General features: G+C 35.5%; 1 protein-coding gene across 7 annotated transcripts in view; it reads left to right on the top strand.

The window, feature by feature from the left end:
* The window catches only part of mtSSB (mitochondrial single stranded DNA-binding protein), a 205,155-nt gene extending 197,516 nt beyond the window's left edge, over positions 1-7,639 (top strand). For all 7 annotated transcript variants that reach the window (XM_081738730.1, XM_081738725.1, XM_081738726.1 and 4 more), the window contains one exon: positions 7,287-7,639. In XM_081738730.1, coding sequence (XP_081594856.1) covers positions 7,287-7,507 — 221 coding nt within the window. In that variant the 3' untranslated portion in view covers positions 7,508-7,639. The remainder of the gene's footprint in view (positions 1-7,286) is intronic.
* Positions 7,640-18,319: the final 10,680 nt, after the last annotated feature.

The following is an 18,319-nucleotide window of genomic DNA, read 5'->3' as shown; positions in this document are numbered from 1 at the left end:
ATCAATTCCAAAGAGAAGGAAAACATCAGCGGTAAGTGTCGATGTTGCGCCGTCTACGTCAAATCTATCTGAAGTGGAAAATAAAACAGGCGGGATGAGTTTTCGTGCCTCGAAGTGGTATAAGTGTGATCCAAAATATAGTGAATCAATGCAAACTCAAGAAATAAATTTAGATAATGTAGTGAATAAGTTGTCAGGTAAAACAGTGCCAGAAATTTTTGCTGAACTTTTATCACACGAGGTTGAGAAACTAATAATTGAACAGAGTAATTGAATTATGCTGCTCAGAAGAATTGTGGTAATTTTGACATAACAAAAGACGATTTGCCTGCATTTATTGGGATTTTGCTGCTGTGTGATACAACACGCTTCCGCAAGAAGATATGTATTGGGAGCAAGCACCAGATGTGGGTGTTCCATTTGTTTCCAACTCCATGTCAAGAAACAAGTTCAAAGAAGTAAAGAAGTATTTACATCTCAACGGTAATTCAAAAATTGACAAGAAGGAGAAAATGTATAAAGTTCGCTTATTTTTTGACACTTTGAGAAATGAATTTCAGAAGTTTGGTGTTTTTGATTAAGAATTGTCTTTAGATGAAATGATGGTGCGATATTGCTGAAAACATCCTGCGAAAATGTTCATGCGCGGAAAGCCTATAAAATTTGGTTACAAATTGGTGTATGACTAGTTCTTCAGGCTTTCTATACAACTTTTCACCATACTGTGGCAGGAGTGATGGGAGGAGTGGACCACTTGGTGACGGAGTGATTCAGGAACTTACAGCTTGTATTCCAGTTGCGGACAGAAAGAAATATGAAATATTTTTGACAGCTTTTTCTCTACCGCAAATATATTTATTGCATTGAAAGAAGACGGACTGAAAGCAACCGGAACTATTAGGGAGAACCGTACCAACCACTGCCCTTTTATGAACAGCAAACAGATGGAGAAAAAAACAGAATGTTGTCTCATGGACCATAGATTTGATAAAGAAAATGAAATTCTCGCTGTGAAATGGAACGATAACAAAGCCGTTTCTGTTGCAACAAACTTTGACACGATCGCTTCTGTGTCATCAGTTCGGCGTTATTCTCAGAAGCAAGAAAAGGAAATATATATCCCAATGCCACATCTTGTCAAAGAATACAATGCGCAAATGGGAGGTGTAGTCCTTCTAGATAAACAGGTAGCATTATACAGGGTAAGAATCAGATCAAAGAAGTGGTGGTGGCCTTTGTTACACAAATGCTAGATGTCGCAGTTGTCAATACTTGGAGGATCTATCAGATTGTGAATGCAAACGAGAACATGTCCCTGCTCGATGTTCGGAGGCGAATTGTCCTATTCTATCTTTCGAAAGGAAACTGTCTTGCGACAAGACGAGGGCCTGAGGCAAGCAAAGTGTTAAGTGGCAGAGTGAGTATTGACGTGCTTACAGACCCAGGAAATCTTCTGACCCAGAAAAGACGTGCATTATGCAAGAAGAAGACAATAAAGATTTGTAAAAGATGTAACGTAGGACTGCATGACAAATGCTTTGACTCATTTAACACATAAATTGTAGTGAAACATTGTTGCTCATGTGAATTAGTGAAGTGAGTAGCGTTTTATAATTTATAATTTTTTTTTTCGTGTAATGCCATATAATTTGCAAAATATTAAGATGATCTAACAAATGCATAAAGATAAGTGCAATATAAGTGTACAAATTGCTGTAGGATAACACTAAAGAAATTTAGAATTACATATATGTAAAAAATATTCAAGTGTGCAGATGTGTATTCATTTGGAACAATTTGATAAATTTCCCCATTTCAAAGACGTTTGTGAAATACAAATATAAAATGCTTCCGTATTCTGCCATTGTCTCAGAAATGGGACGGGTTGTATTTCCTGAAGTATATCGGCTTACTCTATTTTAACACTAATTTTGCGTCTTTATATCTCAAACAGTTATGAATAAACACATTTTAAACAGTTAACAGCGATACAAGAGTTTTGGCGGGTAATAAGTTAATAGTTAACCTTAAAGGCGGAAAAGAACTTTGAAAAATGTTAGTATCACTATCAGCATTTTTCTCTAACTTTTTGTTGTATTGCTGCTGCTGAGGACCATCACAACTCCATTTTGAAATCAATTCCAAACTTTGTTTTTCTTTTGAAAGTTTCTACCATTTTCTCCAGATATTTGCAAACACGTGATGTTGTATGGTTCAGTTTTGCAATTTTACAATTTTACAGTATTTCAGTTTTACAATTTTGTTTCTGCTTCTAATTCTGTGACAGTATGATCTTGGAACTAAATAACATTCCGCTTTAATGTTTTGTAATAATGACTAATAAGGATAAAGTTTAAGCTGCCTTTTCTTTTATATTGTCTTTGGGATAAACCAGAAACCACGAAAATTGATAAAGCTCGAGTTACAGTCAATTATTGGATATATCTCTGTTCACATTATGTACTAGTGATGAACTTGCGTACTTTGATACACTCAGATTTTGACAATTCTTTAACTATCACTGATGCATCGCTTTTTCCGGCAACCCTTAAACTCATTTCTACAGCATAGGTCAATGTTTTCAGGTATCTTTTCATATCTTTTTCGCCTTTTACTATGATCGGTACAGTCTTCAAATTGTCGAAGCGGTCGAAACTAGTCAATCTTCAGTGGTTTTGAAAAATTCTTCTTTGTAAGATGCTGTGGTCCATAGTGTTTTGAACTCCTTTTTGAAATATCTCAGTTCACGTTTTAACTCAGATTTTGTTCTGTTGGACATGAGTGATTTTCAAAACACAGTTTCCATATAAATTGTCTTCTTCTCAAGAGAACATTCAGATAACCACACATTCCCTCGTACTAATTTTTGTGACATTTTGTTAGATTTTTGTAAAGAAAATAAGTCCCGTGGTAACACTCGTATCTTTATCTCTCCGCTCTGGTCGGCGCTACAGCCCTTGAAGGGTCTTGGCCTCCCTAACCACTCTCCTCCATTCTTCTCGATTCTCTGCCTTTCTTCTCCAGCCTCTAATTCCTAATTTCTTTAATCCTCTTCTATGTTGTCTATCCATCTTTTTCTGGGCCTGCCTCTTCTCTTTCGACCGTCTGGTTTCCCTACAAACACTTTCTTAGCAGTTCTACTTTCCTGCATGCGCTGTACATGTCCTGCCCATCTTAGTCTTCCTTGTTTGATTCGCGCAATTATACTACGTTGGTCGTATAGTTCTTGCAATTCTAAATTCGTTCTAATGCTCCATGCGTTATTCTCCCTTATTGGTCCATATATTTTTCTCAGGATTTTTCTTTCCCATCTCGCTAGCCATTCCTCCTCTCTCGTGTTTATTACCCAACTTTCCGAACCATACATAACTATTGGTTTTAGTATGGTATTGTACAGGCTTAACTTTGTTTTTCTGCTGACGTTTCTAGATTTGAATACGTTCTGTAATGCATAATAGCATTTATTTCCGTTTCTTATTCTTTCCTGTATCTCCTCTGCTGTTTTATTGTCTTCGGTGATTGTTGTGCCCAGGTACCTAAACTTTCTTGTTCGTTCTATTGTATGGTCATCCATATTTAAGTCTCCTTCCTGATTGGTCCTTTTGGAATCCTCGAGTTTCATATATTTTGTTTTGTTTGCATTTATTTCTAGACCTATTTCCCTTGCCTTATTTTTCATTACTTTGTAATTCTCTTCTAGTGTGTGTGCGTTCCGGGCTAGGATTGCTATATCGTCTGCATATGCTAGAATTTGAGCCGTTCTATTTAAAATGGTTCTTCCTGGGTTAATAGGGAGCTGTCGTATTACTTTTTCCAGCGCTATGTTAAAAAGTATTGTTGAAATTACATCGCCTTGTCTTAATCCCCTCTTAACTTCAAATTCTTCAGTCAAGTCTTGTTTTATTCTTACTTTACATTTTGTAGATTTTAAGGTCATTTTGGTTAGACTGACTAGTTTCTTTGGGATTCCAAATTCTTCCATTATTTCGAATATCTTATTTCTGTACAGACTGTCATATGCTTGCTTAAAATCTACATACATCTGGTGCAATGGCTTGTCATACTCGTAGAATTTCTCTAGTATTTGACGTAATGTGAATATTTGGTCAGTTGTTGAACGTTGGTTTCTGAATCCTGCCTGATAATCTCCTATTATGTTTTCACCCCAGTGTTCTAGTTTTGTCGCTAGTATCTTGCTAAATACTTTATATGCTATATTTAATAACGTTATTCCTCTATAATTTCCACAGTCTGCCTTATCTCCTTTCTTATGTATGGGGTGTATTATCCCCATATACCACCCCTCAGGCATTTTCTCTTTTTCCCACACCTCCGTTATTAATTCATGCAATGTTCTTGCGACGACTTCCCCAACTCCTTTCAGTAGTTCTGCTTCTATTCCATCTTCTCCCGGCGCTTTGTTATTTTGTACCTCTTCCAGTGATGGGGCTATGGCCTCTTCTAAGTTTTCCCGAGGCGATTTTTCTTTACTTATTTCTCCCTTTTCTTCCAGTTCTTCCCTTTCTCCATTTAACAGTTCGCCGAAGTATTCTTTCCACCTGTCTAATGCCTTCTTTTTGTCTCCTATTAGGTTACCTCGCTTATCTTTGTAGAACACTGCTCTTGGCTGGAATCCTTTCTTTATTTCCCTTATTCTTGCATAAAAGTTTCTGATTTCCTTTCTCTCGTTCATTTTCTCTAATTCTTCTATCCTTTTCTTCTCATATTCTCTCTTCTTCCTTCTACAAAGTTTGTTTGCTATTGTTCTTTTCTTCGTGTATTCATTAACTGTTTGTCTTGTCCGCCTCTGTATCATTCTATTTCTGGCTTCGTTTCTTTCCTTAATCGCTGCTTCACATTCTTTATCAAACCTTTCCGTTCTCTTCTCCCGTTTCTTCTTCCCTAAGGTTTCTTCAGCTACGTTGTTGATGCTGCATTTCAGCATGTTCCATTTCATATCTAAGCTACTTTCTTTCCACTTTTCCCTTTCTAGATCTAGCTGTTCCTCTAATTTTCTTTTATATTTATCCAGCAATCCTTTATCTTTCATTCCTTATATGTTGTGTCTTTCCTGCCTTTCTCCTTTTTATGTTTTTCATTGTATCTACTTTTTGTCTATATGTAGCCCTAACTAGGAAGTGATCCGTATCCCCATCTGCTCCTCTACAGCTGCTTACTTTCATTATGTCTGATGCATGTCGTTTATCTATTATGATGTGGTCTATTTGGCTCTTTGTGGTTCCATCAGGAGAAGTCCATGTTTCTTTATGTATATCTTTCCTAGGTTGCGAAGTGCTTTTTACGATCATGTTCTTCTCAATGGCAAAATCTATTAATCTCTGTCCATTATCATTGCTGTTTTTATGTAGACTTTCCTTTCCTACAGTGCTTCTGTAAATCTCTTCTTTACCTACTTGCTCATTTAGGTCTCCTAGTATTATTTTAATATCATGTCTTTGAACTTTGCTTATTTCTTCTTCTAATTTCGTATAGAATTCTTCTTTTTCGTCCGTACTTGCTTCTTCTGTTGGCGCGTACACACTGAATATTGTTGTATTGAAAAAATTTCCTCTTATTCTTAGACTACACATTCTGTCGTTGATTGGTGAGAATTTAATGACTTGTGGTTGAAGCGACTTTTGTAGCAAAAACCCTGTGCCTTTGGTGTTCGTATTTCCTCCATTGTACATCAGTATATGATTCCCGATCCTAATTATTCCATTTTCTTGCCATCGTGCTTCCTGTAATGCAGTTATGTTCACTCTGTATTTATCCAGCTCTTCTCTTATTACTTTGAGTTTTCCGGGTTTGTTTAAGGTTCTAATGTTCCATGTGGCTAGTATTATATCCTTTTTCCTTCTCATTATCCTCTTCCGTTCCGATTCCAAATTTCCATTACAATTCCGAGGCTGGGTTAGGGTATTCGCAACAATATTCTTTTTACGAGGTAAGGTTGTTAGCCTTACGCTCAACCCGAACCTGGAGGACCAGGATTTTCTGTCAGGGTTTTCTCCCTTAGCCGTATTGTCCGCGACTGCATATTTGTCAGGTCATTCCTGCTTATTTCGCAGCTAACCCCCATATCTGAGGGCCTTTCCACTATCCGCAACCCGTGGACACGCCTGTTCGCATCCGGCATGCGTGGACCTTTTTGGTCCCGGGCGTATCTTTATCTATTAAGTGTATATTCCAAGTAGAAGACTGATTTCAATATTGGACCGTTCGATGTGGAAAATATTTCTTCGCTAATGCTTTACTTAACATTTGTACTCATACTGTAGTTTAAAGCAATACTTTTTTTTTTTTTTTTTTTTGACACCTAGAGCACTATTGATTGCAAAAAAATCTGTATTTAAATTCTGTTTCTCCAACAACATGTTCAATTTAATAGAAAATTATTAAAACGTTAACTTCAAATACATGACTACTGATAAAATTTGTTGTGTCAATTTGTCTGAATTCATTGCAAATCACTCCACTCCGCATCATACAAAGCAGGGGCGGATCCAAGTGGGGGCGATTGGGGCGATCGCCCCCCCCCCCAGAAGAGGAAACTTTCTTATTTTATATATATAAATAAAACCCATCCCAAAGTTTGGAGACCTTAAAAGTAGCAGTATGACAACCCACCGCCCCCCCCCCCCCAGAAGTCGGTCCTGGATCCGCCCCTGATACAAAGCAATTAAAATAGTTACCAACTATGGTTGTCTGGCAAGCATCGAGCATAACAAGGTTCAGTGTATATAACGGCTGAATAATCACTACTAACATGACTTCGCTACTGGTATGAGTTAAAAGGGATAGCTTTCACGTGATAACAGGGTATAGACCTAAGAATTAACAGCATTTAATTTATTGTTAGTTAGAATTTTGGATTTCAAATTTTGGCAACTTTTCTGTCCAAATATCCCAATTTGAGAGGATCGAAATACACTTATCTCTAGCTTAAGCTTTAAAATAGTTTTCTGTCATCTTCCAATCGGTTACCTTTACCTTCCAAAGCGAAATAACAATAACAATAGGAGGTATACATTATTTCTTGATGATCTGTTCATGCTTTTTTCTAAATATGTTTTACGCAATTTTGCATGTTTAAATGTTACGTTTGAAACTTTAAACTTATCTTCGACTTTAACACATGTGGAGAACGATGTAAACCTATATGTTTAGTGAGATTAGCGAAGAGCGACAAAATTCTCTCATATTCCTTCATATGTTAAAAGAATTGTTACATATTGTAAACCAAGTCTTTATATGGGCATTATCGACTTGTTTTTCCTTTATAGGTGACGTTGTACAGAAGACAGAGTGGCATCGAATAAGTGTATTTAAACCATCACTTCGTGAATACGCATACAAGTATTTGCAAAAAGGCCAACGGGTTTATGTAACAGGACGTTTGACGTATGGTGATCTGAAAGATGAAAGTGGTGGCTCACGCACAATTAGCACCGTTGTTGCAGACGATATAATCTTTTTCCAAACAAAAGAGGAATATATGAATTGAGCTGAACAAGATGTTTCTTATTTTATTTTCTTTGTTACTGTATGTGAAATGGTAAAATGTATAATATATTCTTAATGTTTGTCTTGTATGATGTGAGTTCCACGTTTCAGAATAAAGTTTTTCAATACTTCAGTTCATAGTAAGGTCTAAACTACTTTTCGAGTTACAGATCTTTCCATTAGTATATAATGTAAATGACACAATACTGTAGAATTGCGTAAGATTTTAAATATTGATCTGAGCTTAGTAATATGATGATTTTATATCCCATCTAGAGCCGTACTATCAGATATATTGCAGCGGCTGCTAAACAGTGGTATCTGAAGAATGTTCGCCAACTGGATTGAACAACTAGCCATGCGTCTAATCTGCGGCCGCACTAACAGAGAAGAAGATAGATCATAGCATATAAAGTCGTTCACTAACTTGTGACAAGTTTACTTCAACGGAGTAACGCTCTGATTACAGCTTAGGACCAAATCATAAGGTAATGACATCCAGGAATAGAATCCCAAGAATGATATAATGGATGCCGAATTATGCTTACTTGGTAAGAGTATGAATGTTTCACACCCTTACCCTTGTATGAATGTTTCGTATAAGATCACTACACTCAAAATATACTTAATTTGTAAATGTGTAAATGTTAGTAATAATGTAACAGAAGGTAAGAATTACGTGGTTAATACAAGAAAAAATGAAGATGAAATTAAGTATTTCAGTTTAATAGTAGGGGAGCATATGTACAAAAGACATGCCCCGTGGCAGCTTTCGTGAAAATAAAACGAGATGGTGATCTTTTGATTTAGAAGAGCCTTCTGATTAATAATCTCGATGGTGTCACTCGCTGGTGCGTGGCGTGTAGACATGGTGACGTCATCAAAATGGCGGACAACTCGATTCAAGAAACAAGCATTATCTCCGTTATTTATGGACCGATTTTCTTTTTTTATAGCTCATTTTGAAGGAAATTAAATTTCCTATAAAAACTGTTATGTGAGTATTTCCTCTAAAACTAAAGGTATAGGAGTTATTTAATAATTTAATCAATTGTTGAACAAATATTTATAAAATAAACGAAAATAACTCCCAAACCCGTTAATTTTAGAAAAAAATGTTTACTATCAGTTTTTATAGAAAATTTACTTATCTCTAAAATGAGCTATTAATAAAGAAAATCGGTCCCTAAATAACTGAGATATATGTTAATTACGTCATCAAAATGGCGGTCACGAATAAAATTTTTCGTCTAAATATGTCAACCCGTGCTAGTTTCCGTAAAGATAAGATGAGAGAATGACTTTGTTTTATTTAGAGAAGCCTTCTGCTGAATAATTCTGATGTCACTCACGGGTAGACATAATGACGTCATCACAATGGCGGACAATTCGATTCAACCAAAGAATTATCTCCGTTGTTTATGAATAGATTTTCTTTTTTCATTGCTCATTTTAAAATGAATTAAATTCTCAGTAATATGATATATAAGTATTTCCTCTAAAACCAAAGTACCTGAGTTATTTAATAATTTGACGAATTACTGAACAATTATTTATTAAAATGTTACAACAAAAGGAAATCACAGAAAAAATACCTCATATATATGATGGAATCTCGGTCAATGGCAGTGACAGTAATAGCCAAATAAACATTATCTTCGTTGTTTATCAGCCGACTCTTTTTCTATGCTATGCAGCAAATCATCATGGGCAAACATGTTAGACGAGCAGAAAAAGTTTGCTCTTGTCGTTTCGTATGACTTTTATCTGGCGGTATTCTTGAAGAACTATCCATGATCAGAGATTGTCAAGAAGGTTAAAGAGTTAAGGCAAGCATGGGATAATATATGTATTACTATCCATTTCATAAAGATAGGCCCCTGACTTCGTGGTGCTGCCATGACGTTCAGTCAAAACTTATATTGCATTGCCGTACCTCGTTGGAATTGCTGGAATGTTGTCTTTTCAATACTTAAGACATAAAAATTTTCTTTGTATTATGTAGTGAGAAAAAAATAAAAATTAATCAAAAAGTGCGTATTTTTTCGTACTTTTTGGTAGATCAATGTTTGTAGGATTATATCTCAGAAAAGAGATCACGTGAAATAATTTCGTGTGTACAATATGTAGATGCATCCATTAACTGTAATGTGAAAAATTCAATTTTCATCACTTGATACTTTTTGTGTAATTAAAACAAATGTACGACGTTCTGATCTCCTTTACCATAGTAGGTAGAGAAACGTACAAAACACTGTTCGAAAATTTGGAAGTCTAGTGTTCCAAATATTTGAAACTATTAACAAACAAAGGTTTAGTTGGTAGAGTATTTATTAATTTTTTTTTTTTTTTTTTTTTACTCCGACATATTCTCTGCGTTAAGTGGTGAGCCATGTTGCAGCCCAATCTTTAAATTTCCCGCGCTTATATGAAGATACAGCATACAGTAAGTGGAAGTGCGGCACCGCTGTCGTACAGTGTTGTTGCGTTCAGGAAGCCTGTAGCGCGAAGCCTACTTCATAAATAATGTAATAGGAAAAAGTATTTATTATAACCTTTTACAACATCATAAAAATAATAATAATGCATTACAAATCTCAATGTAATCAAAATAAAACGTTGAAGTAAAACATCCAAAAACTCATCTCTTAATCTATTTACTTCATTCACTTTCGTAATGGGTTTGTTGACTTATCGCTGCCCCTGCTATCTTCCTGAACACTTATTAACAATGATTCCATTTCTACCTCAAGATCTATCAGTATACACACTTTCTAGCGTAGAAACATGTTAAAGGTTAAAAAGAAATGTAGCCTTGGCAATCACGTGTTCACCCAAGTCTGCAATCAATTCCCCTGCCGAATGTACAGTAATACAGAATGGGTCCTTTGTTTTCTTTCAACGAAAGAAAACAATGCAATGAGTAGCTGACGAGGGCTGTATTTGCGTCTAATCACGTCGCACTGATTACGTCTTCAACACTTCCCTTCGGTTCGTAGGCATCAAAAACTTACACACGCATATATATATATATGGATATTCCTTTATGAGCGGCGGTATTACAAAAAGAAGAGGCAAAATTTTTAGCGATAATAAAATTGCAGAACTGATGAATGACTCCGACTCAGACGGTTATGAGTTAGTAATGAATAGTAATAACATTGATTATTCTGTGCTCAGTGGCGTATTCGGGAGTGAACAAGATAGTGACTCTGTTTCAAGTGAACCTGAGGCTGCGCCAGGAAACAGAAAAAAAAAAAACGTGTCGTTCCTATTCAAAGACAGATTCTGATGTAGTTTGGAGCGATAAAATTCAAGTAAACGCAAAACCCCTATTTAGTGGTATCCCGGAAATTGATGAAAATGCCGGGCTATCTACAGAGTATTTCGCATATAAAGTGTTTGAGCTGTTTTTACCGATAAAGTTTTATAGAAAAAAAAGTTGAGTTGATTTTGAGTTGAACGTCCTGTTCAGCAGTGAGGCTATATGAGACGTGGACCTACTGATAAACGTGGAGTCCAAACTACAAGTACATAGCATCCGCAAGGTGAAAGGAAGTTTTTAATAAATATTAGCGTTTATTGCAGGGATGCAAATAACCATTCGCCCGGGGCGTGTGGTTCATCGGTGCGGGCGAGTATTTAATATCATATGGAAGTTAAGTAAATTATTTTTATTATGTGATGTGGGTTAGTAACTTTTTTCTTGGACGAATAAACTTTTGTTGCTTATTTGCATCCCTGGTTTATTGTCATATATATAAAGTTGGACTTTGCGTGGGAAAGTGCTTCGAAATGTACAACACTAAAGAGAAGTACTGGGTGGGACTCCTAGATCTGAAAACAGATTTTCTGTGAAGTGTAAATTCAATATTACATATCAACTAAGGTTGTATCGTATAATAAAGTTTGTGCTTGTATTTGTTTCTGTGCAAGTGTATTTTGTACTGCGTGCAGTAAGTGAAAAACTGACAAAAAGCAACAAATTTTCGAGGACCATCACATGCAAATCCAAACAAAATAAGAGTACGCTTTTCTAATTTTGAACACTTGGCACATTTACTGTATATCCTGTTAATTTTCAAGAAATTGGTTCAAAATCTGTGGAGACATAATTTTTTTAAAATATCTCTAAAAAGTGCCGGACATGTGCATGACAAGTTTAAATACCCGTTCGTCTGAGAGTGTATACGCACCAGGAAAATGTGGCAACGTAGCACTCCGTATAAACTGCGATAGCAAAGGGCGCAAAGCTGAGAAAATCATAATGTCATATTTGTGATTGTTTATCTTTTAAAACAAGTCAAAACAGTTTGGTTGAAAAAGCTACTTTAAGATCTATACACTGCAGCGATTCAGAGATAATGCTGTCTCAATTTTTACTGGATAACAAGAAAATTACCACGTGTTGAGTAATGAAATTTTCAAAACTTACAGGTAAATATATGCATCTACATATCGTGCACAGGAAATTATTTCATGTTATCTCCTTTCCGAGGTATAGTCCTATAAACATTGATTTACCAAAAAAAGTACGAAAAAATACGCACTTTTTCATTAATTTCTATTTTTTTTTTTTTTTTTTTTTTTTTTTTTTTTTTTTTTTTTTTTTTTTTTTTTTTGCTCACTACACAGTACAAGGAAAATTTTATGTCTTAAGTATTGAAAAGACAACATTCCAACAATTCTAACGAGGTACGACAATGTAATATAAGTTTTGACTGGACATCACGGCAGCACCGTGACCTACCTTTATGATACAACCTATCTTTATGAAATGGATACTGTTCGAAAAAGCAATTTATATGAAAAAATGAAATTCGATAGCATACAAGAACAAAACAACACAACATTTAAATTGGTACAAAAATACATGACAATGGTTGAACATTTGTTAGGGTTAAGATGACCAATAAGAATTGATGACTTGGAAGAACACCTTAGATGTGTAGAATCAATCATTGATTACTTTTTGTCTTAGATTTGCATGCTCCGCTATGTTGATTCTTTACGTTACAGAAATACGTGCATTGAAGCAATCCTAGCCAGAAATATGGGCAAAGTTTAAAAATGGAAATTAGTTTGTAAGGAAAACTAACATTTCATTCTGTGCTCTTACTGCTAATGAACCACTTAAAAAAGAAAATAGAGCTTTGAATGTTACAGCTGGTTGATGGGCATAACTCAAAACTCCCGAGCATTAGCACGGTATTCTTTAACAACACCAGCACTTAAACGAATTTCTGACGAGACTGCAATTAGCTGGGTGTGTGGAACAAGCAGGGCTGCATCCGCATAACGATGATTATAAACAAGTAATACTCACGGAAGATATTGTCGTAAACTAATTACGCATATAACTCAAAATAATAGAAAATTCTTTTTGTATGACAATTGTGATTTAGTAAACATTGCAAGTGAGACTGTTTTCTCAGAAAGTATAAAAACAGATGTCATTAACATTCGTTCCATTCTAAATAAACTATAAGATTTTTTTTTTAAAAAAATCAAAGATTGATATCTGAATTCTACACTATAAATTTATTGGATCCAATCGAAAAGAATAAATTACGTTCTAATGCTAGAAGAAAAATAAAAGTAAAGGGAGCTGATAACATCACAGAATTGAAGGCAGATAGATCACTAACTACTTGTTATAAATACGTCACTACATTAAATTGACATATATGAAACGATTGGAATGTACGATTTGTCAGCTGTCCCAAAATCAATTTTTAACTATGATGGTACAATGATTTTATGTTCCAGGAAAAGTAAGCTGATTGAGATTTTGAAATCTATCGCACTAAATAGCAGTCTCAGAGCAAAATCAACTCCATTCAGAAGCAGCTTCGGCTGATAAAAGATTGTTTTCAGTTGCAGTTGTAGATGGTATATGCCAAAACTTCAATCACTTGACATAAGTAAAGGCAGATCTGGCAGAAGTAAAAGCAACAACTGCGAAGATCTGGCATAAGTATTCATGAAAAATATTGAAACGAAGTACTGGAGCTACGATGAGGTTCACCTTGTTTTCGACACTATCTAGAAAACTAAATAAAGAATACTAAAGGCAAAAAAGAAGTAACAGAACTGTACCTATTCAATACAAAATCACCGACAGCACAAGCATAGTAAATGTTACGATACAGAAAATACTTTCGCATGTTGGTAAAGAATATGAACTAACAGAATACTTGCCCCCAGAAAACGCTTTACTGTGCAAAGGCGAAGAAGAAAAATTTTGTAGTTTCATGGCGTTCAGAAGTTTCTTCTCCGTATTGCTCATTGGACCATCTACGTAGCACTCAACAAGAGTCAGATACGAAGATGATTCTCCATTCTGTCAACGGAAAAATAGGGGTGACTAGATTGTTTATTTTTGCACAATATACAAATACAGTAAAACCTGTCAACTTGGCCACCTCTCTAAGTTGGCCACCTGCCTAGTTCGTCTTGAACCTGCATATTCCCATAAGACATTCGTTACTTGCTACTCTATAAGTTGGCCACCTGTCTATCTTGGAAGTTGGCCACACTGAAGCAATGTTTACCCTATGATGATAATGATAAATTTACCTGTGTATCTTGGCCACGCAAAACACAGTTTTGTTATTTTTCTTAACTCTTTCGAATTCCCATATGAGAGGCAGATGTTCTGTATTTGTGACTAAACACAAAGAAGCATAGATTCGCATGATTTGTTCTTGGAGGTCAATGGCCAGAACACTACTCTCATAAAGGGGTGGTGAAGTGGTGTCCCGACAAAACGTACCAGCGACAAAACGTACCACTTGAATTTTCGCGACAAAACGTACCACTTTTGACGAGCTGTCATAAATTACAACCTGTCATGGATTAATTAAAGCATTTCTGATATTTATTCCACGACAAAACGTACCACTTACATAAATTACAACCTGTCTTGGACTAATTAAAACATTTCGGATATTTAATCCGCGACAAAACGTACCACTTCAAGCATTTTTTTTTTCAGCGTGTTCACAGATTATTCTCCAGATCGAACAAACTTCTCTTAAAGGTTCTGTACGTGACAAACGTAACATTAAACACATTTATCAGCGACTAAGAGAACACGAGTCTTCCAAAATACATTAGACCAACGTGGGTGCTTACATATCTAACAAAAGAGAACATAATGTTAAGAAACTACTTCCTCATGAACAGGTAAAACAACGGCAGTATAAGGTTGAGGAGAACAGACAGGTAATGTATCGAGTTGTTAAAGTGCAGAAACTCATTGGTAAAAGAAGGCTTATTTACAGAGGAAATGTAGCAGCCTATAAACTGAAAGACACAGCTATAGATCATGGAAACTTTTTGGATATTATTCCTTTCTTAAGCAAATTTGATCCTCCGCTTAAAAGTAATTTAGATAAGGTCACCGAGAAGAGTCATATACGAGGAAGTAAGCAGGATAGTGGTCGCATAACTTTTACTAAACACGATGAATTTTGTTTTGAATGCTATCAACACACTTATCAGAGAAGATATTTCGAAAGAAGTCTCTCAAGCTTCAATATTTTCTGTTCTATTAGACACTACTCAAGATATAGTAGTTTCAGGCCAGTGCTCTGTTGTTTTACGGTATGTTGTTAAAATGGTTGTTAAACAAAGTATTGCTGTCATTGTAAAATGCATATCTACCACAGACCAGTGTCCTTGCCGTTTACTGCTGGAAATTCTGCAGGAAGTTGAACCTTGATATTAAGAAGTGTATTGGAAATTCAACCGATGGCTCAAGTAACATGCAAGGACAATATTCGGATTTTTTCAATTCACCTATGATTAGTTACACGTGTGATTTAGTTGATTTTGAGTTTAACGGCCCATTTAGCAGCGAGGCTATATGAGACGGGACATACTGATTTACGAGAAATCCGAAGCACATGAGCTCCCGCCAGGAATCGAACCCAGGTCTCCCACGACAAAGGCGCATACGGTAACCGCTTAACCACTAAGAAACTCAATTATACGTGTGGTGTTACGCTCATATACTCAATCATGTTATATGTGATCTGACAAAAAATTGCATTGATTCTATGGCATTGTTCTGCTGAATGACTGTACGATATTTATGCGTGAGTCTTATCAGCAAATGGACATTTGGAAGATCAAATGTTAACAAAGGCGTCTTACAGTTATTGCGGAAACAAGATGGTAGAAAACACACTGTTTTTCAGAAAAAGTTTGGTCATTTTTCGAACCCAGAAAGTGCTTTGTATATAGAGTTGACCATAATAATTAAGAAAATTGCTTCTACAGAAAATATCAAACCAAAAGCTAGGTGTAAAGCGAAAGGATATATAAAAGATCTTCTCAAGTTCAAAACAACTCGGGCAGCACAAATGTTCCTTAAGATATTTCAAGTGACGACCTCTCTGTCAAACTATCACCAAATAGAGGGTGCTGCTAGTGTAGTCCTATCGGATGGTGCAGACTACTCAGTTCCAAGTGAAAGAGTAGAGAGATGATTTTGAATCCGTTAAGAATGCAGCATTAAGCTTTGCGGAATGGGCCAATAACAAATTTGAAGACTTAAAACGTGATTTCTTTTCTTTTTTTTTTCTTTTTTTTTTTTTCTATTGACCTGTCGACAATTCGCCTTCAGAGATGGACAAAGATTTTCCTGTGAATATGAATATGAAGCTGCTTCTATCCAATGACCAGGTACTGCATCGAAGCATTCAACACAATATTGGACATGGTAGTTTCGAGTATTTCTTCAAGATTCAAGAAGCAATGTACTTTATGGATTATTTGGACCCTAGACACTTCAACCAAGTAACAGAACTTCCAGACGTGCCTTTCGATAAACTTACATATTTTCTGAAAAACTTCAGTAAAGAAGTTTCCAAGGATAATATAAATGTATTCTCTTGGACTTTTGAAGGACGTGGATATCCTTGAAAGTCAATCTTGATGACGAGCACAACCGAGAAAAAATGACTGTCCTGATGGTGCAAGTGATTCAGAATTAGGAGAAAATACATTTGTTTACAAGGAAAGCGAATGCAAAACGTGTTTCAAAATTGTCCAATGTGCTGCTTTTTAATTTTGCAGAATTGTAAATTTGGCAGTAATACTTATCCAGGTTTCCAGCATACAAATTTTTATTGACTTTGCCCGTAACTCAGGTAACATGTAAAAGAAATTTTTCAAAACTTAAATAAACTGAAATACATTAAAAATAGGCTAAACGAGTACCATGTCTCAGGAACATTTGAAAACATTTATGTTGATGTCTATTGAAAAAGATTTATTAAAAAATATTTCGAATGCAAAAGTGATAGATACAGTAGCATCAAAAACTAGTACACTAAAACATCTGCTAATTTTGTAATATAGTATACGTTCTCCTTGAACTTCATATAATATTTTGAACAATTCAGAATAATATACTGATGAAAGAATATCAGATTTTAATTGTCAATTGTTAATACTATTGACTTACTGTAGAAAGAAAACTGCAATTGATTTGACATTGAGATGCTGGTGGCCCTTGTGGGAGAAAGCGCCCGCGCCCCTCTAATAATGTCTATCCGTCTCTGGTCCAAAGCCTGAATAAAGTGTGATGGAAATCAGCAAATATTCAAATATTGCATATGCAAGATTCTTGCTGGTCTTGGTGTTGGGAGAATCTTGCAGGCATGGTCTTGGTCTTGCATCCCTTAGTCTTAGTTTTGGTCTTACATCGGTACTTTTCTCACCACCAATCTGTTCAACTTTTAACCTTATTTTGGCCAATATATATATATACTTATATACCGTCCTATCAAATGGTACGTTTTGTCGCCTGACATTATTTGATGGCTGATTGGAAGACTCTTTGCAAGTAGCCCTCCAGGCAAGTGGTACGTTTTGTCGCTTGTCATTATTTAAAGTGTTTTAAGAAATCCCTTCACAAGCAGCCCTCAGGGTAAGTGGTACGTTTTGTCGCTAGTACGTTTTGTCGCGTATTCGGTGAAGTAGGTGTGAATAAGAAAAAGCACGTACAGGAATTCAGGAAATGGTTGTACGTATTTGTTTACCCTGTCTGTTTTGGTAAAATCATTAGCTATATCAACTCCTCTCATCAGTGGGGAGCTTTAGTAATTCCGGAAAATTCTCAAGGTTAAAACTAACCATCTCAATTGTCAACTATTGGCACTTGTCGGCTTGTCAAAAGATAGCGGAGTTTTTGAGGTATGAATTCCCTGAAGATTTTCTCAAAACATCTTTTGCTCCGAGGGAGACACTTCTAGCTCATTAACAAGAGGTAGTTAACTACAATATTAGAATGTGCATATCTGCGAAAAAGAATAAAACAAGTACGTCTAGAATGAACCACCATTCAGTAACAACTAAAAAGAAGTCATATAAATTGCATATGAATTTCTCAATTTATAAGTTAGCTTTTCTTGTTTTCAATCTGAATAACTCAGTGTGTTATAATATCAATTTCAATAAACTGCGTACATACGCTTCTATTTCATGGTTGTTTGTGTTATTGTGTTTTCAAACCGAATAATCCAATGTACCAGACTAGTTTTCAGGAAGAGAAAGGTATCCACATATATAAAACATACTATAGTAATATTTTATAGTACTGTATATTTTTATGATTACTCTATATACATTATTTAGTCTATAAGTAGCTGTCGTACCACTGATTATTAAAATTTTACAATCAAGTAATACTAGAAATCCTATTCTAAATATACACAAATCACACTTATTTTCTTTAAGTTGGCCACTTTTCGATGGAACCGATGGTGGCCAACATAGACAGGTTTCGGTGTATTTTGGTTCT

Source organism: Thermobia domestica, chromosome 14, assembly GCF_964235325.1.
Source record: "Thermobia domestica chromosome 14, izTheDome1.hap1.1, whole genome shotgun sequence".
Classification (NCBI taxonomy): domain Eukaryota; kingdom Metazoa; phylum Arthropoda; class Insecta; order Zygentoma; family Lepismatidae; genus Thermobia; species Thermobia domestica.
This window is presented reverse-complemented; position numbering and strand designations above follow the sequence as displayed.